Below are 26,000 nucleotides of genomic sequence, written 5' to 3'. Positions count from 1 at the left end.
TCAGAAGCAAAGAATACAGAAGAAATTTATTGAAAGCACAAGTACAGACTGGCCAATAACTGCTTTCTACAATCTGAACAGTAAATAATGGAGCTACAGAAAGGTACAAAGGTTGTTATAAAATAGTTTTAATTTCATTTCTTTTTGCATTACAAACATTCTTTGAAAGAGGCAATGGAATTCTGATGTTGTGTATGCTTACCCTCCCCACCCCACCTTCCACAATACTGAACCTGTAATAGCTGTTATCAAAATATACAATACATCTGTTCACCATAAAAAAACTGGGTTTTGCTGCCCCCTCATGTCTTACAACAGGTATAAAAAAATTATAAATATGTACACCCTTTTGTTACTCACATTCTTTACATGCAAACACAGGGATCCAAAGGAAAAACCCCCAATCACCTGGTCCCGGGGTCACCTCAACTCATTTGCCTGCACTTTGCACACACAGCCAGGGCAACCAAATCTGCGCTGGCGGCCACTGAAAGGTCCCATCCCAAAGAGCCTCCGCCCAGTGCCGGGTGAGGCTTTTGGCGGCTAAACCGCAGCGGTTCCCTGGGCTGCGCGTGGATCCTCCCAGCAGGGAGCTGGTTCTGCGCTTTGGGAGAAGGGAGATGAGCAAATTAACTCTGACAACCACCCAGATGCCTCAACTCGCCCGCCCGGACGCTGGCAAGGGACCATGAGGCTCTTCGGTGACAGGTTTCATCAGAGGTGACCAAGAGCAGCGTCTCGCCCAGGACACGGAGGGACGGTCCCCAAGCCGCGTCTCCCCAGCTTGGGCTCCACGCGATTCACACCCTCGAGAGCTCAGGGAGCAACTACGACAAGTTAAGACTTTTTCAAACACTCAGTGCTGGGCAAGTCAGGAGCTCCCACACCAAGCGAGGAAATCGTAACTTGCAACACTAAGACAATTAAAAAACAAACTTTGGTCCACAATTTTGCAGAAAAACCCTGAAAAGAAGTACATGATTCTTGTTATTTTTGCATCCGAACAGGTTGCAGGTTAGAGGGAAATGTAAGGCAACATCGGATCACACAAAATAGAAGGCAGAATGGCCCGGGAAAGAGTTGTAAGCCAGAAAAAAACCAAAACTGTATCATTGGGAAAAAACAATCTGCTGCATTCTACTTTTAATAAATTCCCTTCCTATAACTTAAAAGATCTGGGCTTATAGGTTAAAAAGGTAAAAACTTTAGCCTGGGTCCTTTTACTTAAATTCACAAGCTATTGGAGCTTGTTATCTCAAACGCTTTGCTTTAAAAAAAAAAAAAAATCTGCTTTGCTTAACGTGTTGTATCGATTTCGTTACATTACTCATCCTCAGTCATGACCTCAGCCTGACAACTAAATTCCTGCCCTACAGTTTCAATTACAAAAAAAAAAAAAAGTACAGCATACAAGGATAATACCACAAAGGAGTAAATTTAGATTACGTTTATACCATCTTATCATTCTATAAAAAGGTACTTAAACTATTTCTTTTGCATATAAAGAGATTAGAATATTTGGTCAACTGGAAATATTGCTAGGCACAGATGACAGCAACAGCATCAAAAGTATAATACAAGAATTAAAAACAAAAAGCTCAAATGCTGAAGACATGCTATAAGATTGACGGCAGAGCTACATTGGCCTGGTTAATCTCAAATCAGGGGCATGAAGGTGACTCACATGAACACCTTTCTAAACACGGGATACCCAATAATTCTTCAAATCCTAGCCGAGTAGTTAGATATATATATATACACACACACACAATTCTGACAAACTCTGAATGATTCGTCCTCACAAGTGTCCACCAGTGGTTAATTCTGTGTCACGATCGACCTGTCGGGATGGTTTGGTCTCAGGAACGCTCCCCACCCAGCATTGCGCTCGCTCCGAGCGCCGGGGACCGGGAGTTCGGTAAATCCCACTCGCGGGTTTGCGGGTGGCAATAAACCACGAGCAGGCCAGAAGCGGCACGAAGGCAGATCATGACATTTCCCAGGCAGCGCGATGCGGCTGCCGCAAGAGTGAAAGCCCAATATTTTCTTTATCCACTTTGCCAGCTCCACTCGTCCTTCCCCGCGGGAGCCAGTCCCGGGGGCGCCGCTCACCCCTTCCCTCGGCTCCCCCAGCGCTCCCTACACTTCCGATGTTTTCCCCAAAGAAGGAAAAGGTTTAAGGCACAGGACAGCAGATGCACAGGTCGGGCAGGATCAACGCAACTGATTTTTTGTGCTGAATTGAGTTGGAGCTCCTATACACCATGCATTTTGCAAAATCCTGACTCAAAGGCGCTAAAGTGAATTTACACAGTGGTTTTAGGTCTTTCAAGGCATGGATGGGTAAAGAAAATAAAAAAGGCAAAGTGAAACCTGATAAACTTTTTAGGATCTGCTTTTTGGGGGAGAAGGAGCAGGAGGGGAGGGGAATTTCCCAGAGCAGGTTCCAAAGTGTAAACTTGAACTTGTGATTTTTATTTGAACAGTCAAGATTGTTACCCATCACCGCAAGGTTAGCAATATGAATTAGATTTAATTTTTTCTTTTTTAAAAACCGGTAAACTGATTTCTCTTTAAAAAAATAAAATCTCTGGTCTTTTAAGGTCACTTCAGCTGCATTTTTAAAGTGGCTTTTTTTCTGGAATGATGGAAGTTGAAACCCTCGTGTTCAGCCTTTATAAGGTCAAGGCTGAACCCAAGAGGTTTTAAGTCAAGTCCATTTTTGTCTTACGCCTTCCCAAGCTTTAAATGGTGGACTTTGAGAAGGACACACGCAGGTGATGGTTCTCACCCAGGTCATGATTGTGGAGGTCGATGAGCGACTGAATGGCCTCTTCCACGGAGCCCATCTGGATCAGAGCCATTTTACGGTCTTTCCTGGCGAGACAGAGACTCAAGTCACACCCGCTCAACAAGGCCAGCGGAAAATTCACCAACTGGCAAGAGCTAGACACTCGTTTTATACGGAAGAGAGTATCTTTATGGCAAACACAAATACTGAACTTGTCACTCGGCTGCCTTGGTTTTCACCCTCAACCCACACTCACCACGCACTCAGTCCTGGGTTATCCTGGAATTTTCCATTCCAGAGTCAAATGATGATCCTGTTCACCTTTCTCTTTGCCCAGGTTGCAATACAATCAGAACTAAGTGCTTCTACACTGAAAAGCCCATTGTAAGGACAGGACACAAGAGAACACACTTACTGGAAGAATTTGAATCCTTTGACCATCCCACCATTGCTTGAAAATAACATCTTAAGGTCTTCTTCAGTTATTGAAGGTCTGAAACAGAGTTTTTCCAGTCAAATGTATGTTGACAAACTAATCTCTAAAACCCAATTCTCATCAGAGCCTTTTCAAAATTCTCTACCAGTGGCTTCTTGGACTGGGATGGTGATGAGGAGGGCGGGCAAGTTCTCCTCCCGTGAGCAGCACAACGCTGACCGCATTTCCCAACACTAATCCTGCCAACATTTTTATCCCCAGCCACACAGGAACTCCCCACGCAGATACTTACGGAATATTGGACAGATGAAGAGTGGCAGAAGGGGGAAAGATGTTTTGGAAATTTTTGGAGCCCGGTTTCTTGAAACGATGTAGAGGAGAATTCCCGTAGTCCTTGGTCAGGCCATGGTCCTCCTGCCCATCGCGGGGAAGCTGCACGGTCTGGTGCTTGGACAGAGTGATACGGATCGGCTTCCCGTGGAGCTTCTGACCGTTTAAGTGGCTCATAGCTGCAACAGGGCAAGTCAGCGCTGACTACAGTGGCATCGCAGTTTTGTTCAGACATTTCAACCCAAGCCAGAGCTTTATTCTAGCTGTTCTCTACACAGACACTGTTACTCTGCCCTGGGGTGGTGTTTATTCTGTTTGCCCTTCAGATTCACCCCAGGCAAACGAGTCGCACCTTCCCCAGAGCTGCCCCCAAAGCCACGCGACATGTACAATACAGGGACATATTCGGGTTTGGGGCCTTTTTTTTTTGAGGAGAAGGAAGCACTGATATCAAAGCTTTAATCCCCCGCTAGGTCTCTTCATGCTAACAGTCTGACTCTTTTAAGCTTGCTTACCAAGCTGGGCCTGGTTTCCATCAGCCATCTGAACTAGGGCATTCTCTTTCTTTTTAAATAAAATCTTCACCCTCTGCACATCACCGTAGACTCCTTCAAAAAGTGAGGAAACAAGAACAGTCTTAGGTAAGGGAAAAAACAAGGTCTCATTCAACTTAATATTAGCTAATCAATCCAACAGCAAAAACATTCATTCACAACCAGAACTGATCTCATTCCAACCATCGTTACTTATTCTGCTCTAATTAAGGAACATTCTTATATAGCAGAATAATAATGGAACAATACATTAAAGAAAAGATACTGGGTTTCAGCAAAAAGCAAAAAAATCTTACTGCCAGAAGACTGGACAATTTAGCATGCTATCACAATTTAAAACTCTCATAAAAAAGACATGCAAAGCAATAAACCATGCATAACCGAATGTAAAATAAAGCAAACTAAATTAAACAGCAAACTAAGTAAACAATGTAAAAATGAAATTACGCATTCAAAAAAAAGCAAACTGCAAACTGTACATTTTTGAAGTAATCTCAAATAAATGAAAAACAAGGTAATAAAAAGTGTGAATAATAACATACCGAAAAGAATAAAGAGGCATTGGGGTGTAACTCTCTTTAGAGAACAGCAGAGCAAGGCAGCGGAGGGACAGGGAAGAGGTAAGGAATCGAAGGGGAGAGCGAGGTTGCACAAATCGTCCACAACGAGGAAGGGCAGAGTCCCCGCAGGAAATGGCGAAATTGGTTGATGGATGATGAAGTTTTCAAGATGGTTAATATTGAAGGGCAGGTTGGTTTCCGAAGAGCAGGGTTTGGTTTTTTTTTGGTTTTTTTTTTTTTTTTGGAAGGGGAATGTTTTTATTTTTTGTTTCAAGCAACAACAGGAAGCAGAAGTACCGTGCAGTCAGTTGGCAAAGAAATTCCGGATCAGGGGAAGAAAAAAAATTCAGGGATGGGGAGAAAAGAAAAAAGTAGCAAAAAACACAGGTCAGTAAATACATAAGGAAATATGTAGTGTTCCATCAGTCAGATTTATAGAATTCTACATACAATAACTTGTTTACAGAAACAGTTAATAGGTTTTACCTAGTGGAACACAATGATAAAGAAAAAGCATTTTAACTTAAGATATACAAGGAAGTAAGAGACAGTATCACAACAGAGTGACTTCTACAGGCTTTAATTAAACTGCAATGGTATTCCCTAAAATTTGACTAAAAATATTTCTCCAATTTCTTAGGGGAGAGGACTTGATGGAGTCACAAGCACAGCAGCGTCTGCTGTTCGGGACCAGGAGCGCAGGATCAATCCGCACCGCAGCCTGAGCCGTGGCACCACTCAGAGCAGGCCCATTTCCACCAGCAGAACATCTGGATGAGCAGCTGTAGCGCTACCAACCCCTCCAGGCTCTGCCAGAAGCGCTCACTGTGCAGGAACACGAGACCCCCAGGTCTGTCGGGACACCCCAAATGCGTGGGGTCCAGCGACAGCTCCGCACGCACCAGTCTGCACTCACGGCAAAGTCAGCGCAAGCTGGACACGCGGCCTCCTTCAACTCCTCACAGCAAGGAAAAGACGGAACAACCTCAATTCAAAAGAAAGCCCCGTACGGCCTCACCGAGCAGTCACTCCGAGCGATACTGTCTCCTCACTAACCGGCTGTGGCATAGGTCAGTTTCTACAACACTGATTACACAGGCAATGGAAAAAGTTTCAGGTCTGTTAGTTCATAGCTTCAGTACGAGTATCAAAAGTCTCTCTAGCCCAAAGATAAGCTGGATGGATAGTGAAGAGCTCATCAAAACCACAAGGCATGAAATAACCACTGTGCACACCTGGCCATTCAGCACAGCCAGCGAAACCAGCTCACAAAACACATTTGATAGTATCACACTGGTCAAGAATAACGATGCCAGTTCTTAACATTGAGACTTGTTTGACCAGCAGGTCCCGGCACTGAGGCAGAGCCAGCTCCTGAATGGCAGAGGAGCTCTGGGGTGGAAGAAACTCAACCAAACCAAAGCTCTGCCACAGTCCCTGCTGTTATTTCATGCCCTGGAGAAAACAGTAACGACAGATAAAAAGAGTAGTCTGAAATACTGATTCAATTGGTTCGTCTCATCAAGAGTTAAATATTTTGGTCATTCATCACATCCAGGCTTTCCCTTTGATGCAAAAGAGGTTTTGTGGTTACTCTGACATCACTGTAAGTTTTATGGCTTTGCAGAGTAGTACTAACTTGTGTGCACAGTCCCACCAGTTAAAGTGTTTTTCAGCAGGGACTCATCATACTCTACTGCACACACTAGAAGGATCTACAGTTTCAATCCAACAAAGAGCCAAAAGCTGACTGAAGAAAAATCCCAGATACCCATATCAAATTCTTTTATGAAGCTCTCTTTCAAAGACAACTTTTGTTCAAATATTACCTGCTTTATTTTTAAAGAAACCCAAGTATTTAAACTCACTGAGTGGAATTGAAAATGTAAACTGTGAGCTGTTAAGGGGTTTAGCTAAGGAAAAACTACCAGGCATCTTGGAAAGGGAAATGTGCAAGCACATGGCAAAGGAAACGCTGCACAGGTCCAGAGTCAAGCTGGCAGGGGCCCAGACACTACATGAGGAGCAGAGGTCCAAACAAACTCTCAGTAGTTCTGAATTAATGTATTAAAAACTAGAACATGCTCAGGGAAAGACAGAACGGACATGACTATTCTGTGACCCACGGGAAGGGCAGGGAGGACCCGCACCACGGAGGGAGGGAGGAGCAGGCAGGCGGCATCCTTGGCTTTGGACCAAGGAAGAGCAAGATTTTAATTGGAGAGATGGACTTTCCCATTTCCCTTCAGCAACTAGAGTACTGATCTGCTTTGAGGCTTAGAGCTGGCAGAGCACTTGGCATCTGCTTTCCTACTTTTCCCGTTTCCTTTAGGATACAGTAGGATTTCACTTTCAATGAGTTTCAGCACAATCTGTGTTCAGAAAGTGAAAGCAGAGGTAACAGGAAGGAGAAAAAAAAAGTAAATGAGGACTCCACTAACCTCTGGAATCAGATTGCTAACCAGCAGAACAGAGTTCCCTGCCCCAGCGAGGCCAGGGATGGCGATCCGTCCTGCCGCAGCCGCCGCAGCTGCTGCTGTGGGGATTGCCAAAGGAGCTAGTGCTCCATGAACATTTGGAACTGTCAAGCCTGGAAATTAGAGAATATTAACCAGTAAAGCAATTAACAGCAGGTACTCTAGTGTGTTTGCTGCACCAGAAGGGAGAGCAGCACACCTTAGGTAACATGCACGGAACCATCCGACACACGGTGACCACATCTTCTAAGAGCAACAGGAGCCTCCAATTCTGGTGCTGCAGGAAATGTTCCCATTTCTAAGAGGATTTGCTCTTGCAATGCCTGGTGCTTACAAGGTGTCTCTCAGCACTATCCTGCTGACTACGAGACTTTGCACATTTCGCAAGCAGCGGAATCAGCACAAAGCCACTGGTGCAGGGCAGGTGTCACAAACTGTGCATTTGCAAGGGGTTTTCCAACCAGTGCATGCCAAACACTCTCCACTCCTTAACCATGCATGGAACAATCAGGTATTGTATGCTACCATCAACTCGTCTCTTCTTGAACAGAGAAACATTACAGTTTTACTTCTAGGTATTTCTAGTTGCTCACAGTAACATGTGGCACTTCACTGCACGAGCCCTCCAGAGGGAAGAGCTTTAGTGCAAGACAAGTGCTAGTGATCAATGGGATGGAATCGCTTCTCTGAGGGGCACAGGACATCACCAAAACATCCCCTGTGCTTGTTTGTCATAAGCAAGGAAATTCCATCAGGCTACAAGAAAGTCAACATAGCTTGGTATGCTATTAAAAACAAAGCAAAAATTGCTTAGTCCAGCACTCCCATGAGTGTATTTAGCACCTAAAACTGAAGGCTTTAATCTCAGACACTTAGCTACTTGTGCAAGCAGCAAGAACTTGCTACCTGCAACATGACATGTAAACTTCACTGTGCAACTGTGGCAGTGCATGTAATTAATGTTTAAATACCAGCTTTACTCAAAATATCTGGGAAAAAATGGACAAAGATTCCTTGCTTTTGACCACATTTACAGCTGTCCAAGAGTTCCCAACTTCTGCAACCACATGAGGAAATTTAAAATACAAAAAAATTTCATTTCCCCCAACTATTTTAAATGCTGTCTCTCCCATCCTGCTATTCGTGTTCCTCCTGTCACTAGGATATTGCCAGAGGTGCCACAGCTGCACACTCGCACCGCCAGCTGTGATCAGGTACTGAAACACTGTTCCCTTCTATGCCTAAACACCAGCATTTAGAATTTACATGGCTAACCCCAGCAAAAACCACCACCGCTTCACTTTAGAACATCAAGATGCTTCAGCAACAGAAAACCTATGTAAAAATTCAACTTACGAACTACAGTACCTGCAGCCTGAGGGATTGCAAAGGCAGGAGGAAAGCCAGCTCCCGCATATGGAGCGGAGATTATTCCTGGGGCACCTGGGAAAGATATACACATTATACAAAGACATCCAACAGCAAGAAAACTCTAGACTTAGCTGGAATGCCTTGATCTGTCCTTCAACATAAGCACTTGGTTAAAAGTTAAACCCTAAAACAAACAGTAATTCAAAAATGCCTCTAATGTAACACTGAACTTCAAGGAATAACAAAAGCCATTCCTTCCCTAATTGCTGCTGTTCAGGTGGCACTGGGACCACAATGCAGCCCGGAGGCTCCTGGAACTGCTTCACCACAGCAGAGTTTTCCAAGTCCAGGGCACAACACCCTGAATTATCGCTGAGTCCGCACTGTGGGCACAACAGCAGATGGCACCAGCAGCACAGACAGCAGGAGAACCCTAAGCCGGAGGAGCTTTTGGAGCAGGACGTGCACCCACGTGTTCCACTGGGATTTTGCACAAGTCTGATTCGGTCGTTCCCAAATTTTCCTCGTTAGCCACACTGTATTCCAAATTTGGGATGACCCAATACACTAGGATTGTGTGCCCCTGCTTCCCCAGCTGACACACGTATCAGTTACATTTGTCCTGCTCCCACACCAAAAATTCTCACCAAAAGCAGCTGCCATGGCTGGATCGAGAGCGGGCTGGTTATCCCCAGAAGGCAGGTCTGGCCGTGTATAATCTCTGCTCTTATCATTATTGTATTTTACATTGAGACTTGTGAGCTTCGAGAATTCTATGCGCAGCGTACAACAGGCGTTGTAGATATTCTGTCCATCTAAAGACTGCAAGAAAACAAACCATTCTTCATCCAAGGTGCATTTATACTAAAATCACAACAAACCTCTGAGGAGGAGGTGTTGCATTCCTGACAGGTATCTCGCTGTGCAGAGGAAGCACCGCTTCATGTCACCCCCTTTAGTACCCACCCAAATCAGCCATACTGAAGACTGACACGTGTGAGCTGCCATCAGGGCACTGCTCACAAAAACCTGCAACCAAAGACTCCAAAATACACGTTTCTAACATCCACCCCAGACTAATAAAAGCAAGTCCAAGAGTTAACGTAAGGTGTTGAGCACTGCAATCGCACTACTCACCAGTTTGGCATGCTGAGCGCTCACTGGGTCAGCATATTGTAACAGGGCCTGAAATTGGTTGTTCTTCGTGAATGTAATTATTTTCAAGACTGTACCAAATTTGGAAAAAATCTGCAAGACAAGATTTGCTATCTTGTTATGTCGTTTCCAGTAAGTTCATTTCATACTGATCTCCACTATTAGAAGTGGAAACAACAGAAGCTATCCCTTCACCTTGTTGCCTCTCCAACTTAAACATTCAAGGTTTTAAAGTGCGCTGTGAGCATCGTTTAACCTGTATCACAGCATCAAACCGGAAAAATATCTGGGTGACTGAACTGCCCCCTTAATAATTAAAGTCTCTGTTTGTTACGAATTCTTACACAGGAAGATTCACGTACACCTTCACCAACCGGAACTCTTCCAAGAATTTCAGGGATTCTTAACTGCAGTCAAGCTTGCATTTTAAACACAAAGATGAGGTTAAGCAAGTGCAGCAGACAGCAGGAACTTTCCAAACAGGCTGCTGCCTAAATGACTCCTGGACACCAGATTTGTTTCTCCCTCTACCCTCGGACAAGGACATAGAGCAGCTACTGCTGCTAAACCCTAAACAGAACCTGAAGAGCTGTCTTGAAAACAAACATTTGTCCCTTGCACTGTACCAGACGGTAATCCAATTAAAATGGACCAGCAATCAAACCTCTGGAAATTAAAGTCTGGCCAGATCATGATCAAAAATAGAAGACTCATGTGTAGGTGTCCGAGCTTCCAGAAAGTAGAAATTTGACAGAATTCTTCAAGAAGTTGTGGTGACATGTTTTACCTGATGCAGAACATCCAGAGTGACGGGATAGAAGAGATTCTCCACGATGATCCTGAGGACTGGGCTCTGGCCAGCCATGGCCACCCCAGCATCCACGGCCGCGGGAGAGGCCAACAGTGCCACATTCCCGGACTGCACAGAACTCACAGCCTGTAGAGCTGCCTGGGCCCGCTGCAGAACCAGACACGCTGTTAGAGCGACAACTCTGCTTTTGCAAAAATACACGCCGAGCTTTTCTTGAGCTTCCTATCTGCAAACTGCGCTAGCAGAACTCGACAGTTACCAGCACAACAGAAAGCAACTTACGGTTCCTAAGGCTGCGGATGCAACGACTTTAGCACATTTAAACATGGACAATACAGACCGCCCCAATCAGTAAGAGCAACGCAAAAATACAAACTAAACAAAGCGTTTATGGTACTGCTAGAACCTTGCTCAGCATCTGAGGCAGCAAAATGATTCCATTATTTAGAAAAAAGGCAAAACTAGGCTGCTCTGGGCTGAAACGCTGTCTACAGGATACTACAGAAGCTGACAACACTGAAAGGTTAATGCACATCCAGGGGTGAAAACTGACTTGGGAGTTTTCCTGCAGACGCCCCCTCCCACATACATTACAATGTGCTCGCTGTTGTGCATTGGATTCTCTCTTAGATGCACCCAACAGCAGCAGCTTATCTGCACAGCAGGAGCTGCTCCCATCCTGATCCAAGGCAGCCCGAAAAGCGAGAGGAGGCAAACCAGCCATACTCAGCAGCCGTCCCAATAAGGAGGTACAGGTAACCCAAACCTCTTTCCAGTGTTCCTGTCCTGAAGGGCTGCCAAGAGCAGCTGAGCCAAAACCCAGAACTTTTTACCATATGCAAAGCAGATCTTGCACAGAAACTCTCAACAGCCCCCTGTGTCCAAGGGCTGCTGCCTCAACACCAGCACTTACCAGCTAGAGACCCTCCTCCACCAAGGACACAAGTTTTGCTCCAGATCTTCATTTTATAGAAATGTTTCAAATATTAGAAACAAACATCCTAAGGCACTAGACATTAAGTCTTCAGATGGGTATTCAGTCACCATTTCTAACCAAAAATGCTAAACCACCACTTCTTGTGATCTAATTTTCACTGTGCATTTTCTTCCCCTGACATTAAGGCAGTTTTAGCAGCTCCTTCAACAGTTTGCTGAGACTTTCGATAAAAGCTGTTATCGGAGTCCTTATTCCATAAGCTAGAAGGTAAAACGCTCTGCTTAGCACTCTGATAGTTACACCAAATCCACATCAACACAGATCAGAAGAGCAGCAGAGACCCATCTGTCCCTCCCACCGGCAGGACAACAGAAAGAACACAAACTAACGGCTTGGGTTGTAGAGTTGTCTGTCTTCAGCTCCTTGTGGTTGGAGAACTGAATGTAGATGAGCTGGTTCCGGAGGACAGGAGTGACTGTGGTGTAGTAGTTGACCATGGTGCTGGACGCCTCCTCCGTGTTCATCTCTATGAACGCCTGCACAAAGGCAAAGCCAACACGGACATTCTCAGAGTGGCTCACACTGGGAGACAGCAGTAACACTCAGTAACGCTCGACAACAGCACGACACAACCCACAGCTTTGGGAGGAACTTCCAGTTCAACTGCAACTGCATGTGATTTTCACAACTGCATTTACGTGCAAGTTTTTGTACATGGAATTTTTTAAGAACCAACTGTGTGTAGAACAAATGAGGATCTCCGCTGTCCAGACTGACTTAATGTATGTGATGTTTCAGTCTCACCCTGAGACCTCCTTGCTACAGAGATTTAGGAAAGGGGCAGTGACAGAAGCCTCTGCAACACCACAAGAATACAGCATGAATCCAGAGTCCTTGCGCTTATCCTATTAAGCAACTTCCCACTCGCTGTTCTGTACCTTTATGGTCTTCCCTACTTCAAAACAAAAACGTCAGGGACTGTAGCAAGTCATTACATCAAGTACTTACATCTAATCACACCATGCAATATATCAGAGGCACATTTCCATAATTAAGATTACAGACATAGTATTTTAAGCAATGATTAAAGTTGGCTTGCTTTTTTACTCCTTAATTTGTAAGACGATTTTAGTTACCAAATTAGTGCACACCACCTGCATTACCCAAGAGTGTTCCAGCTTTACCCAGCTCATTTATTGGATCTGTAAAGGTGTCCTTAATATGCAAAGTTACACTGGTGGTTACTCAACTGTCACACCGGCTTGAGTGAAAAAAGCCAACTCATGTCACTGCTGTCCAAATAATTTCCCTGGTCTGTAATTTAAAAACCAAGCATAATGCTAATTATAAGTGACAACCTACAATTATGGACTTAGTTCCTTGTACAGTCTGAAAATAGCATTTTCTACAGCTCATGGAATAATCACGGAAAAGTAAAATAATAGTACGCAGAAGTTATTGACTCCTAACACACAACAGTTGTTTAAACAACTTGGATCCGGTTTACTGATGACAAACTCATCAAGCCTTTGACAAAAACCCTGCTTTCAATTACGGAGACAATACCTGGTTTTTTCCTTTCAACATGAGAAGGTTGGTGACCTTGCCAAAGGGTAAGCCCAAAGAAATGACCTCGGCCTCCGTGACATCACTGGGGAGTTTGCGGATGTGGATCACTCGGGATGGGACCCCAGCACTTCTACTATCGCCTTTGAATTTTTTGCTCTCGTTTCCATTAGCTGTAAAAGGCAAGAGTTACTGCTCATTAGAGTGGGTTTGAAAGAATAAGCACACGCTGCCAACTTTTGAAATACAGTTTCTGCTCCCCATCCAGCTATTGCTCTATTACAGAGAAATTCCACAGTCTAATTTCACTGGAGTCTGAAGCGCACGTTTTACACTTTTGTTGTTGTTTCAAACAACACGATGCAGATGACATTGCTGTAGTCCAAGCCACTATTCCAGATTGCTGCTTTATTCCTCTGCACTTTGACTGGGATTCTCGGCACTGAAGCATGTTGAAGGGGACATCTTACAGAAAGTGATAGTAAAGCAAATAAGAACCAAAATGCAATTTTACATCAGCTGGATTACACGCATAACAATTACATGCAAACCTGTGTGTTCCGAGTCTGTAAAAGTGTTTTAGCAACTGCCCTGTAATGATTTTATTCACTCTACTAACCTTGTAAGAGTACAGGACAGAAGTTTATTATTGTTCAGCACTGTCCTACAAAAGGCCTAATAAGTACTAAAAATGAAGAGACTTTAAAATTAAGGCTAAGTGGGGGAAAAAAAACCCCAGAACTCCTCACAGTATTCGCAACGCTTAGCAATTGCTATTCTTTTTTGTAGGCAATATTACCTGCAGAGGAAGAGTTGCTGCTCATGATAAAGGGTCCGTTAGTAACACAAGCAGAGAAAAGCTCGTCAGGTCCCCGCTGGAAAAGAAAAGACGAAAGGTAAGCTGGCAGCATTTTCACTGACTTCTATTCAGGTACTCCTAAAGCAGAACAACTGAGATTAAGGTGTAGAGAAGCTGAACAGAAGTGTAAGTGAAAATATACTGACAGTGGGCAGTGAACCTCACCTCCATCATAAATTAAATATCAGTAAGATCCAATTTAGTAATTGAGTAGCACTATCCAATATCTCTTTTCAGGTAAGCATTAGGAATTGTAGGAGATGAAGCGCTGCTGAACTGTCTGAAGCCACTAAGTGCCGTGTTGTGCACCGATATTCACATTTTCCTGCTGTATCTAACAAAAGAGATTTCTGACTACTCATACTGGACAAGGTTTTCATGCTTTTAGGTGAAGCTGGAACAATGCTGCAGCTGACGCGGAGCAGCCCGGCAATCCACACAGTCACTGGCACTGCATTCCCTGCAAACACAGCCCAACAGATCTATGGGGCAGATCACTGCACTCAATGGAGGCATTTCAATTATTCCAGGATTCCCTGTACGGTCACCAGAATTACCTCCATTAACCAAGACCAGTCTAACTCAAGTAGGAGGGATGAAAAACGCTACTAAAGCAAAAGCAAACAAGACTACAAATGACTTCTTAGCACAATCCATGCTTATATACATAACACAGCTAAAAAATCAGTACAGCTTAATTTCAAACAAGTTACATAGAAGACTTAAAAATCTCACTGTAAACTGTCAGCAAACATGGTAATAAAAATCTGACATACAAAAGCATTTTCTCATATTTTCTACGTGACTCTTACACAGAAACGCCACACTGAAAGGCTTTCATCGGCAGAGAGCAGAGCGGAGCTGGTCCCTGCCTGGGATGGGACAACCCCAACCGCTGCCACCGTGCCCCACATCTGGTGGCACCTGCGGTGACAGCACCTGCGCGACAACTGCAGCTCCGCTCCCTCCCGCGAGCAGAAGTAGGTCACATCGAGCCCCAGAACGCTCAATTACAGACACAGGGCTTGTTTTCTTTCTTTCCCCCTCAAATCTTGAATTTCTTGTTTGACTACTCACTGCTAGCTCTTCAAAGACAGGCTCAAGGACTTTGATGTCCTGAATAAGAGAAATTAGGGCAGGTTCCGAAGCCTGTTCGTGCGCTGCTGGTCACCTGCGAGCCCTGAGCAGGTTCGCAGCAGCAGGGGCACCTGCGAGGTCTCGTGTTCAACAGGGCGCAGGGATTGGGAACAGGCCTTTTAACAACTCTAATTAGCACTTTTATTCCTGAGGACAGCAAGACACAAGCTAGTCTGGGAGGCTGTCAGACTGTGATCCCATCCTTTTGATGACTTTAATGCATAATTCCAAGGCAAAAAAAAAAAATCCCCCAGTTTACTGTACAAAGACTCTTGTGGCAGCACGGCTGCAAACCAGAGCCCTGCCAGCACAGACCAGCGCTGATCAGCCCCAGGAAACGCCTCGCGTCAGGCCCTAATGGGCCTGGAACTTATTAAAAAATGTTCTTAAATACCAGCTTGTAAATTCCTAGACATGCAGAACCCCAGTACGAACCAGTGCGTCTGTGCATATTGGTCCATCATGGAAACACCAGGAGAATAAGCCACATATTTGGCTCTCATAGAGGCAACACCAGGAAACTATAAACTGGAAAAACAAACATTTATACTATTATGGAAAGAACTTAAATTCCCTGAATTTAACTTTCCTAATGGCTCGTTTAAAATAAACATTTTCTCACATATTTGAAAATCTACTTGCAGGGCACTTTGACAAGGAATGCTCATTGCTGCTGGTTTTCACATGTTGATGTTTTTTTAATGAAAGGCCAATTTCCAATCCACTCCCTTCTTATCTTGGAGATGACCAGCCCAGGAGGCAGAGGGGGAAGACGCTCCACATCAAAAGCAGCAGCAGTCAATGTGAGAGCTCCTCAGCTAGAAGTGCATGCAAACCAACGGGGGAGACTGCAGCAGTTGGAAAACTACAATTATTCCAAGGTCTTTTTTTCTACAGGCAGTAAATACATAGTATTGTGCAGTTATACAAAAATGATTCCCCACAGACTCCCTTTGAAAGGCTGGCTTTGAAGTGCAAAGCTGGGAGGAGCGCACTCCGATGCACCGAGCGAGCGGTTGCACTGGCCCCGCGGGATTCCACCAGCACAAGGAAGTTGCATCAACTTCAGCTTTTTTGTTCCTGCTCCATCACTGATCTCCAATCACCGCAGAAACCTCTACGTTTTTTGGCATGACCCGAGGCAAACAGAACGAGCGCCCTGTGAACATGCCCTGGTTGCTGGGGCCTCCACCCATCGCTGCCCTCACCCAGTGATCCCCATCATCTCCTGCAAGGCTCCAACATCTGCTCTTTCTGTAGGTTACAAGCTATGAATAAGCTTTAAACCCACGTTATAAATTCAAATGCTCTGTACCAAGTATCCTCATTCGGTAGAGCCAGAGGAACCAAAGCAAGCCTGGCTGGTTTAAAATGTTTAGAAGAGCTTCTCACCAACAACGCATCCATTAGGTATTTTGATTTCTATCCAAAAAGCCAATACAAAAGCTATTGATTCTGAAGGATTGCAAACCCAGGGAAGGGAGGAGGTGAGCAAACGGCACTGTGGTGCTCGGCTGCTTGCCAGCACCAACCCAACACCACTTCTCTACCTGTGTATTCTCCACCTCCCACGGGCAGTCCCAGCTGCGCAGCAATTCCTTCCACAGCTCTGCAGATTCTGGAGTTCACAGTCCTGCTCACAACAATCGCTAATTCACGGTGACATTCCTGCTCAGGTACCGGGGCAGCTCCCGCAGGTACAGCTGCCCGCAGCATCTCCATGGCAGCAGCTCCTTTTGTCTGACAGCTACAAAAGCTCTATTGCTCAAGCTGCATTAATTTAATAAAACACCTGTGCTCTGTGTAGTCTGGCTACCACTGCTGCTTTAGTTCCCTTCGCTGAATTAGAGAAAGGAAGTCTGCCGCAAGGTAGAATTCTGATAGTTGTTCTTTTTCCAATTTCTTTTTGGCCAGCCCCAAACTCTTCTTTTTGCTTTAAAGTTTTAACACATAAGTTAGAAGAATTTTTCATTAGTCCAGGCTTTCACATCTTAAAAAGGAACTGCTAATTCATACAAAAACTATAAATGGTCTCATTTTCACTAGGATTTTACCTGAAATCTACCAGTTTGGAATGAAGCCAGAGTGTCTCAGCTGCTCCCAGCACACCTCAAAGCACAACTGAAATTCTCTCTATAACCCTTTACCTACTTAAGATCTCACTTATTTAAAATGAATTACGATAAATCAAGTGCATTCTGCCTGCGCAAAAGGCTAGAAACAAATACAAACTAAGTGACCAGAACAATCCGAATTTCAAGACAAGTGGTACTACAGGGTAACAATCGACTTTGTGAATGCAACAAGTGTCACATGCAGAAAGCAGAACCAGAGCAACAGCAAAGGGACAGGACACATGGGCAGAGGGACACGAGCCCAGAACCACAGAAAACCCTTCCCTGGTGCACTGAGAAACCCCCAGAGCAGCACCGTTCTCTGTAGCATTTGTACACAGTTCCTTAGAGCCAGTGAAGACCCCCGTAATATTTTCCACACAAGATGACACACAGATCACCAAGAAGCTCACATAAACCCTTCACTCTGATAAAAGAAGCAAAACCATTTATTTGAGCACAGAAAGAACCGAGCATCTCCACAGCCTGCTTCAAGGCCTCTGAATGAAGTCGGTCCTGGGGGAATGGAAGAGTGAACTTTGATATTCACAGCTCAAATCACTTTGCAAAAAAGTGAAGAGAAATCCAGTCTGGTGACATCATCATTCACACTCGTGTTGCATTCCAGCATTTTTTGCTGGGAGATTCAAGAGCTAGGAGTGGAACTAATTTTAAAGTACTAGGAAGAAGGCTTCCAGTCTTGTCTTCCACAGAAGACTCACTTCCAGCAAGGTCCACTGATGTTACCTCATGTGCCTCCTTCCTTCTCTCCTGCCTCACACGTTTTAGTCATTTAAAGGTAGAGCAGCGTGAAAAGAAACATTCCGGTTGGGGTCACGCACAAAGCGTGAGTCAACCTTTTGTGAAAACACCTTTGAAGAACACACAGTACAACTGCATCCTCCTTCAGTCCTGGTAGAGTCAAAAAGTTAATTAAGATCAACACAAAATAGCTCCAAGATTCTGCAGCCTCCGCTGTCCCACCGTCCACAGCTCGGCATCACTCGCCCTCCGCTGCACCCTGTTCGAGACACAGTTTACAATCCAAGCACAACCAGCAGCAAAAGATATGGGGCAGAAATCATAGCTGGTACTATTTCTATAGTATAGAGAGATTTTTGAGTTCTTAAAAGACACTAGAAACTTAAGCATTCCACTAAAGCAGCTGCTCCCCCGGCCCGATATGGATTTGGCAATAAGACGCATTAGAGCCGGATCCTCAGCCCCTCATCCCACCCACCCCTCCCGGACTTTCTTTCTCAGTCTTTGCTACTATGGAGACACCGTGTGAAACAAACCTGACCTTGGAGCAAATCAAAGGTGTGGCCACTCTAAATAGCCCCGAATTCCTCAACTCAAGGCTCAGCAATGCAGTCATTCTGGCTCTGCAGGGCAGCACACACCCAGGCCTTGGGATCTGCTGCTCCCAAGTTGAAACTTAACTCCCGTCCGTCTTGAGCCTTCTAAATCATTAGAGTGGAGCAGAAAGGTCCTTGGTAAAGCTTAATACAAACACTGGCAGAAAGAAATACTGCTGGATGTGTCGCTTTGGGGAAATGGAACCCGTGAAAGAACATTTTGTGACCAAAGCTGTAAAAGGGCAATTTGAACATGCAGGTTTAGAAGGAACTCTGTGCTAATTCAATCTCACCTAAATGGCAGTTGTGTAATAACTACAATCTGCTTTGGCAAACACCAAGCGATCATTATACCGGGATTACCAAAACACGCTTGCTGAACTAAGCACAGCATTCAGCAAGTTCTTCTGTGAAGCCGGAAAGGCAGCCACACCAAACCACACCGAATTTGAAATCAAATAACACTTCCCCTTCTCACTAGTGTGAGGTGACAACAACTGCAGCACCACAACATCCACACATTCTAGTTTGATGACACTTCGAACAGGGTAGCAACCTTGCTTCAACCGATAGCTTACATTTCTGCTAATACGGATTTAAACAGTTTTTTGTAACCCAACCAGAGGGTTTCCCGACTGCCCTGCAGAGGACGGCTGTCTCCAAGCCGCAGACACGGGTGCACACGAGCTGTGCAGCACTAACGCAGGCGGGATGGAGCCGTTTCCCCAACACATGCGTGTCCGTGGCTCCACAGCTCACGCGTGTGACGGCGGCTGCAGCAGCCACAAGAGCCGGCTTGTTGCAGGCTCTGGCTGAAGCCATGGGAGGGACTGGAATTTCCTCACAACATTCTTGGCCTTCTGCCTGAAGCCGTAATTACTGTTCCCATGGCAAAGATCCTGGCTTGATCACAAATCACTTTATGCAGTCAGCCTGTATCACACTCCGGCAAACCCCGTTTTAAAAATTAACTTCTCAAATGCCACACAAGTGTACCTTCTGGTTCTGGAAGCATCATCTTTCAAAAAGAACTCAACCAAGTAACTACAAGATTATTCAGCACCTAAACCAAGACCTTTTCAATCACTGAAATGCAACTTCGCTTAAAGAATGACGACGTATCGTAGTTCGTACTCTTTCTAGCAAGTCAGCCCTGCTCAGAGACCACTAAAGCCTAAAGAGATAGTGATATCTGGGCAAATTAAAGAAAGGGAAAGGAGATACAGAGGGTGATCTTGACCAAATTACTCCAAAGAGGCAACTGCACGGGCCAGCGCCAGTACCTTCAAGTTCAAACACAGTGCCTCCATCTCAAGGCCACACTTCCTTCCTTTGCAGACGGCAATGAAATTATGGGAAGAAATAAGTCTTAAATGTCATGTTTCTAATGTGCAGGATGTTCCAGAAGGCCATGCATCAAGAGCCCCATACCAGAGCTGCAATGAGCTTCCTGACAAATTCACACACCTCAAACTGAAGAGTTTGCGGACCAGGTTGAATGGCAAAGCCAGGAATGGGGACTGCAATTACCATCCTGATTAAAAACACGACCATCAGGCAGTGCAGTTCTCCAGGAGTAAGCCATGAGAATACCTGGGGGCTGCTTAAATTACAGAACATCAATATAACAGAGACCTCACAATGATTAATAGAAGTGAGTGTGAGTACCCTTAATATGCAAATTAAGGATGTGAGAAAATCCTAAAAAAAAAATATGCCAGCCCCCTACCTTTTAAAACAATAAAGTAGAGTGAACTGATCCACACCTTCACAACGTCCTTCGTTTCTAAGTTAGCTTGGACAGTCTGCTCAGCAGCGTTTGAATGTACAGGCACTTCTGGGCCAAGAATTCTCCAGCTTCGGAACACGCCAGTCACAATAACAGAACATTGAAAAGGTGTCTCAGTAACAAACCACAGCAAGACCTGACAGCTTTTGGGGATTGTAATCTTCTAATGCCTTAAACTTGATGAGTACCATCCCTTCCTTCTTGGTACCTCCATGGTAAAAATGAGTAAGTTGACACCTCAGAGGATGCAGGCGCAAGAGAAGCCTTCGCTTTGCTCCCAGCTGTGCCCAAGCAGGATTCTAACTTACCTACGCAAATCCATGGCACATGTAAGATATTACACCAGAACATTAAAGAATGTACATGATCTAAACTGGCACATTCAATGACTTACTTAAACATAATCAGATAACACGGCTACGGCAAAAACAATTTGAAAACTTACCTTTATCAAGATGATTCAACTTTGCTTTTTGTTTCTGCCACTCTTTTTAAATTTTGATTCGACTTTCTCAAAATCTGCCTCACCTGACTTGAGAAGAACCCTCAGTTTTGGTGCTTCTGCCTCACACCCCCCACCCCACTGTCCAGCTCCATAATCCTGGTGACAGGTCTGTCCCATGCCGGAAGCCAAGGCACTCACTGGGATTTCTCCCATTTTAAACATCACCAGGGACCAAAATCGCCCCCAGATGAGCGATGAGGCATGTGATACCACAGCCTGGAGCTTCCCAAGATTCACTGACAGGACTACAATTGCAGTTTCAGAAGCTTCCTGGTCAAGTTTAGTTATGTAAAACCACTTAACGATGCAGAAATCTAAAGCTGCAAATTACAAATTGTCGAAACCAACTGAGGGGACTTATATCTAGATTAATCAGTTTATTAGAAGAAATGTTGTATCAAACTGCTCTACAGCTATCAAGGGATGACTTAGTCCCCCTTTTATAATAGCTATGAACAACTAACTGACCTCCTTGTCCAGGTTTGAGCCTTTCCTCCTCCTCTGATGGCAAACTCAACTCCTTGCAGCACATAGTGTTCACAGCCAGAACCAGACACTACCGTGGCACTACCATTAATTCCAATTTCAGATTCTCATTGGAGGAAATGTTAGAATAACCTTTATCCCACAGCTATTATAGAGCCCCTTCATGCATTTAATGCTTCTCGGAAAGCCTAAAGCCCTAACAAACACGCCCATGCTGAACAGCAATCACATCTCATTTTGTACTTCCAATGCAAACCGCTGCTTGCTGTCCAGGAGCAGACGCAGGCCTAACAGAGCTCATGCTACACAAGCTCAGCTCTACTTCAAATCAGTCCTATTACACACCACACCACTTCACCAGCCTGTTCAAGTTTCTTATTTAATAACAAAGACCCCAACAACACACAATTCAGTCCACTAAAAAAAAAAAAGCTGTCGGATCCCTGCTTTGATGGCCAACATTCCCACACATGCTATCTAAGAAAAAGAACTCGCAGGGCCGAACTTACTGTAATCCTGATCCCAGAGCACTAGCTACAATGTTCAGGGATGAAATGAAACCCCTGTAACACACCGCAGACATTCCAGTTCAACATTTCACAGGAATGAGCCTTTATCCTGCGAACACAACAGCCTGTTACCCGCACAGCAGATAAGGAGGCTCCTGTCAGCACTTTGAGTTTCAGGGCTAAGTCTGCACTTTCAAAACCTGTGACTAGAAGGGTAAAGGTCATATTTACTGTACTCCCAAGAGATAAAAATCAACAGCTAAACACTCAGAGTTTTGCAGCAGAAGGATTTTTGACATATAACTGACCAGGAATTCACATAAACAAAGGAAAGGGAGTTCTCAAAAAAGAGAAAGGACCAATTTCTCCATTGAGAAGCATTGTCTAGCACACAAGCAACAAGCACGGCTTGACATTTTAGTAGGGGAAAGGGCTGTTTCTAAACGCAATAAAGTTCTTTTCTGACAGTTGATAATCAATATCCAAATGCCAAGAGCTAAGCGATGAGCCATAATAAAAGTTTTAAGTGTACATGAAACTAAATTACTTTCTGGTTAAAACCAATTTACATGGTACCAGAAATAACCCTTTAAAGCTGAAGATCTACATTTGGTGAGGCTAAAACTAGGTCAGATGCTGAGCAGTGTAAAAAGAGAGAAAAAGTGAGAAGTGCCTACCTTTGTACCAACTGTTATATCTTGGACAATGCTGTAGAAAAAAGAAAGAAAAGGATTAAAAAAGTTAGATAGGTTTGCCACAAATATCCAGTATAGTTTACAGTAGTAAGAAAAAAAGCAAGTCAAAGTGCACAGTTGTCTTTGCAAGTGAGCCAAGGACAGTTTATACAAAGAAAAATTATGAGATGGTGATGGAGACCCAAGACCCAGCAGTGCCAGAGAACCACAGCTCTTCATTCCGACAGCAGAGCCTGCGAAGGACCGCGGGTACCAAACCCGCAGGACACAGCCATAGAAAACAAACTGTATTTTCCCTAACACAGATCTGAAGGAAAAAAGTTCCTAAGCTCTACCATATCTGCTTGAACCTCCTCTAACGAGACTTTCTGATTAACCAGCATGAAAAACCACATTAGCTGTACCTCAAGCGACTCACGCTAGCTCCTGCCAGCATTATTACCACAACGCACATCTACTAGAGTGACTTTTAATTGACGGGATCAGAATGGATTGTCCACAGCTTGGCACGTTGTACCCAGGGAATCGTCCGAGTATCACAGCGCCTGCACGTTACTTGTGTTGGGAAGCGCTCAGGGCAGTCTAAGGATTTCCATTACGCCCTTGCACTGAAGACCGCATCTTTTTATGAACTCCAAACAACTGTAAAGCAGGAACGTCAACCTGAGAGCAGAAATGATCATTTTAGCCTGTGTCACATCCACAGCGCTGCTTCAGCTCTTATCTCATAAAGATCCAGGAGCAGCTGACAGAGCTGCAGCAGCTTCCAGGAAACACGGCAGTGAAGCAGAAGGCAGGGCGGTCATCTCCAACACAGCAACGCGACATCTGAAGCACTCAAGCACAATTGCACAAAGTGATTTAATGCCAGAGAACTCACATTTACTACTGCTCCCTTCCCTACCCTCCTGCAACAACCCAGAACTTTTTTGCGGAACTGAACGCCGCTCGATCTTACTAAGCCCTGGGTGTTTCAGCGGCTCCACAAAGCAGCTGTAATACGAGCAGCAGCCAGCTCAGCTCCTCGGGCTTCCTCTTCCCAACCACCCTGCCATGTCATCATAACCCAGCAGTTTCCAGCTGGAGCTGCAGCCCAGTGGCAGCTGCCGGGCAGCCACGCCATCGCTGCTTTTCTCCACGTCGTCGCCGCTTTTCTCTCCACACCAGCTCCTCGAAGAAGGCTCTGCGATCCCTGGGCTCGGGGCACCACACAGATGGTTCTGCAGCACTTTGACAGCCAGCAGTAATGAACTAATTAAACCCATCTGCACACAGCAGCTTAAAGATTCATTATGGTTCTATCAGAATTGCTAACTGTTCTACAAGTACGCATTTCTTCTGTTGAAATATAGATGTCAACCCAGTGATTTGCATAACCTTAAAAAAATTATTTCCAGCAACACATAATAAGAACAGGGAATCTCCCAAGTTTTCCAAACTCTCCAGCTCCCCCCAGTTCCTGTTCCTCCCGGGGCCTCACGCACAGGAAATGTTCAACATCCAGGAGCCTCGTAGGGGAGAGGGTTTAAAATCATCCTGCTTTATTTGCCAAGAATTATCGATTCCTGGAATATTGTTGTAACGCGCTTGATAGCAAGAACTTTTACTCAAGAACTGTACAATGTACTTCCAGCTCACACACACACACCCTCAATAAATCATCATATCTTAAGATTCACCCTCTTGTCCTGTGCTAACCTTAAGTAGGGGATTAAACTTCTCTCATTTCCAAAAGAACAGGCAATGAAGCCTTTCATAAAAATCAGCTTTTACACAGAACGGGATCATTCGTACACAATAAGGGGGAAAATTAAGCAGCACCAGTAAAACCTCTCGGTTTCAAAAAGCAGGGTTTCCCATATGAACTCCTTGCGTGTTTTAACAAAGCAACCAATTCAAACGGGATCACTCGTGTGGCGTTGGGAGGGGACGTGGGAGCCGGGGCCAGGGCGGCCGCTCGCTGGCAAAACCCGAGAACCACGGGCAGAAGCAGCTTTCCAAATTTCAACAGGGTAAACAGATCACGTACCAAAAATCTTCAAAAGGTAATGGATAATTAAGATGTATACGTTACACTAAAACTTCTACAGTAAAACAACTGTTTGAACATCCATGGTAAATCAGCTTTCCTAGGAACTACAGTGAAGACAGCTGATAACAAACTGATTTTTGACATTAGAATGTATGATCTCACATGCTGAAGATTTTTTTTTTTAGTATCATTCAACATGATGAGCAACTTCTTAAAAGATCCAGAGAAACCCAAACTGCATCCTGGACTGTAAAACTCAATTATAAGATACAGGATTTTTATTTTTTTTAGATGAAAACAACCCAGAGACTCCACTTTTCCAGTGTGTAAAAAAGCCATTCATGTGACTACGCCTAATTCTCACCAGACTGGTGTTCCGAGGCAGGGAGGCATTAATTTGGGCTTAAGGCTCTGGGAGAACAAACTGCTTATTCAGAGGCCTTCAGAAGCATTTTAACTACTGCGCTCTAGAAGAAACGAAAATCAGATCGCTAAAAAGATGCACTACATGAGATGAGAAATGGGGAGAGGTCCCTTCTGACAGAGCTGCCTTGGTGAAATAGTTTTAAAGCAAACGCTTGTGAAGCGAGACGAGGTGGCGATCACCGAGCAAGCGGCGCTGCCCGGGATGGAGGAGTCGGGCTGTAGAAAAGCCCTCGAGTCAGCGGCGGAGGGAAGTTCGATCCGCAGGAGTTCGGCGCCGGGCAAGGGGGAGCGGAGGGCGCGGGCGGCCCCTGCGGGGCTCAGCTCACGGGGCACCGGGGCGCGGCCGCTGGCGCGGAACGTGTGCGGATGGGCGACCCGCCCACAAAGAGACCCCCCCACCCCACCCACGGGAGCGCCACACAATAGCAGCGAGGCCCGGCCGTGAATCAGCTGCGGCCGCGGGCGCGCTCCCCGCCCCGCCAGGTGCGCCCGCTCCCGGCCCCCCCGCCGCACGGCCGGGCCCCTTCGAGGCGTGTCCGGCCCCCCCCCACCCCGCCGAGGACGGGGCGGCCCGGCCGGAGCGGGACCCCCGCCCCGGGCACCGAGCGGCGGGGCGCGAGCACGAGGCGCCGCGGCGGGGCGGCGGCCGCAGAGCAACGGCCGCAGAGCAACGGCCGCCCCCGCTCCCCACCCCCGCGGCGAGGGGCTCCGGGAGGGCGGCCCGCGCAAGAGAACCCCGTTCCGCACCGCCGGCCGCCACCCCCTCCCCTTCCCGCCTCGGCTCCGCCGGGCGGCCCGGCCGCACCCTCAGCGCCCCCCCCCCGTCCTCCCCTCAGGTAACGCCCCAGCCCCCGGCGCGGGTCGCGAACCTCGGCCGCTTTCTCCCCCTCCTCCGCATCCCGGGAAGGGTCTGGCGACGCTGCTCCCCGGCCCCCAGCACGGCGCCGCCCGTGCCGAGGCCCTGGCCGGCGGGGACTCACCCGTCCATTGCACACGGAGGAGACCCGTCGGGAACGGAGTGGAGGCGCCGGAATAGCAGGAACGAACCCAACCGCTCCGTGTTATAGACTCACAAAATGGCGGCGCCGCCCGGCCCGCCTCA

The 26,000-nt window shown here is 45.8% G+C and overlaps 1 protein-coding gene across 4 annotated transcripts; it reads right to left on the bottom strand.

The window, feature by feature from the left end:
- PTBP1 (polypyrimidine tract binding protein 1) lies at positions 1-25,961 on the bottom strand. 4 transcript variants are annotated; one of them, XM_065652278.1, is made up of 15 exons: positions 25,879-25,961; positions 22,423-22,453; positions 13,788-13,863; positions 12,989-13,161; positions 11,812-11,958; positions 10,462-10,632; positions 9,657-9,767; positions 9,167-9,341; positions 8,517-8,591; positions 7,113-7,261; positions 4,654-4,687; positions 4,073-4,165; positions 3,520-3,736; positions 3,207-3,284; positions 1-2,877 (listed from the first exon to the last, which is right to left on the bottom strand). In XM_065652278.1, exons 1-15 carry the CDS (start codon positions 25,884-25,886, stop codon positions 2,745-2,747), a joined length of 1,671 nt encoding a protein of 556 aa, XP_065508350.1. In that variant the 5' UTR covers positions 25,887-25,961; the 3' UTR covers positions 1-2,744. The 4 variants fall into 4 exon arrangements, with proteins under 4 accessions (XP_065508350.1, XP_065508349.1, XP_065508351.1 ...); XM_065652277.1 differs by having other exon boundaries at positions 25,768-25,894; XM_065652279.1 differs by lacking the exon at positions 22,423-22,453 and having other exon boundaries at positions 25,879-25,953.
- Between the last annotated feature and the right edge of the window lie 39 nt (positions 25,962-26,000).

This window comes from Caloenas nicobarica, chromosome 27, assembly GCF_036013445.1.
Source record: "Caloenas nicobarica isolate bCalNic1 chromosome 27, bCalNic1.hap1, whole genome shotgun sequence".
NCBI lineage: Eukaryota > Metazoa > Chordata > Aves > Columbiformes > Columbidae > Caloenas > Caloenas nicobarica.
The sequence above is the reverse complement of the archived record's forward strand: the minus strand, read 5'-3'. Positions and strand labels throughout refer to the sequence as shown.

What these genes read in the sequence shown, in the direction of transcription:
- PTBP1 (XM_065652277.1), bottom strand. Translation starts at nt 25,796, where the DNA reads ATGCGGAGGAGGGGGAGAAAGCGGCCGAG. An exon ending in CAGCAACTCTTCCTCTGCAG is followed by an intron (nt 13,162 to 13,787) that starts GTAATATTGCCT and finishes TGCCTTTTACAG; the next exon opens with CTAATGGAAACGAGAGCAAA. An exon ending in AAAGGATTCAAATTCTTCCA is followed by an intron (nt 2,878 to 3,206) that starts GTAAGTGTGTTC and finishes CTGTCTCGCCAG; the next exon opens with GAAAGACCGTAAAATGGCTC.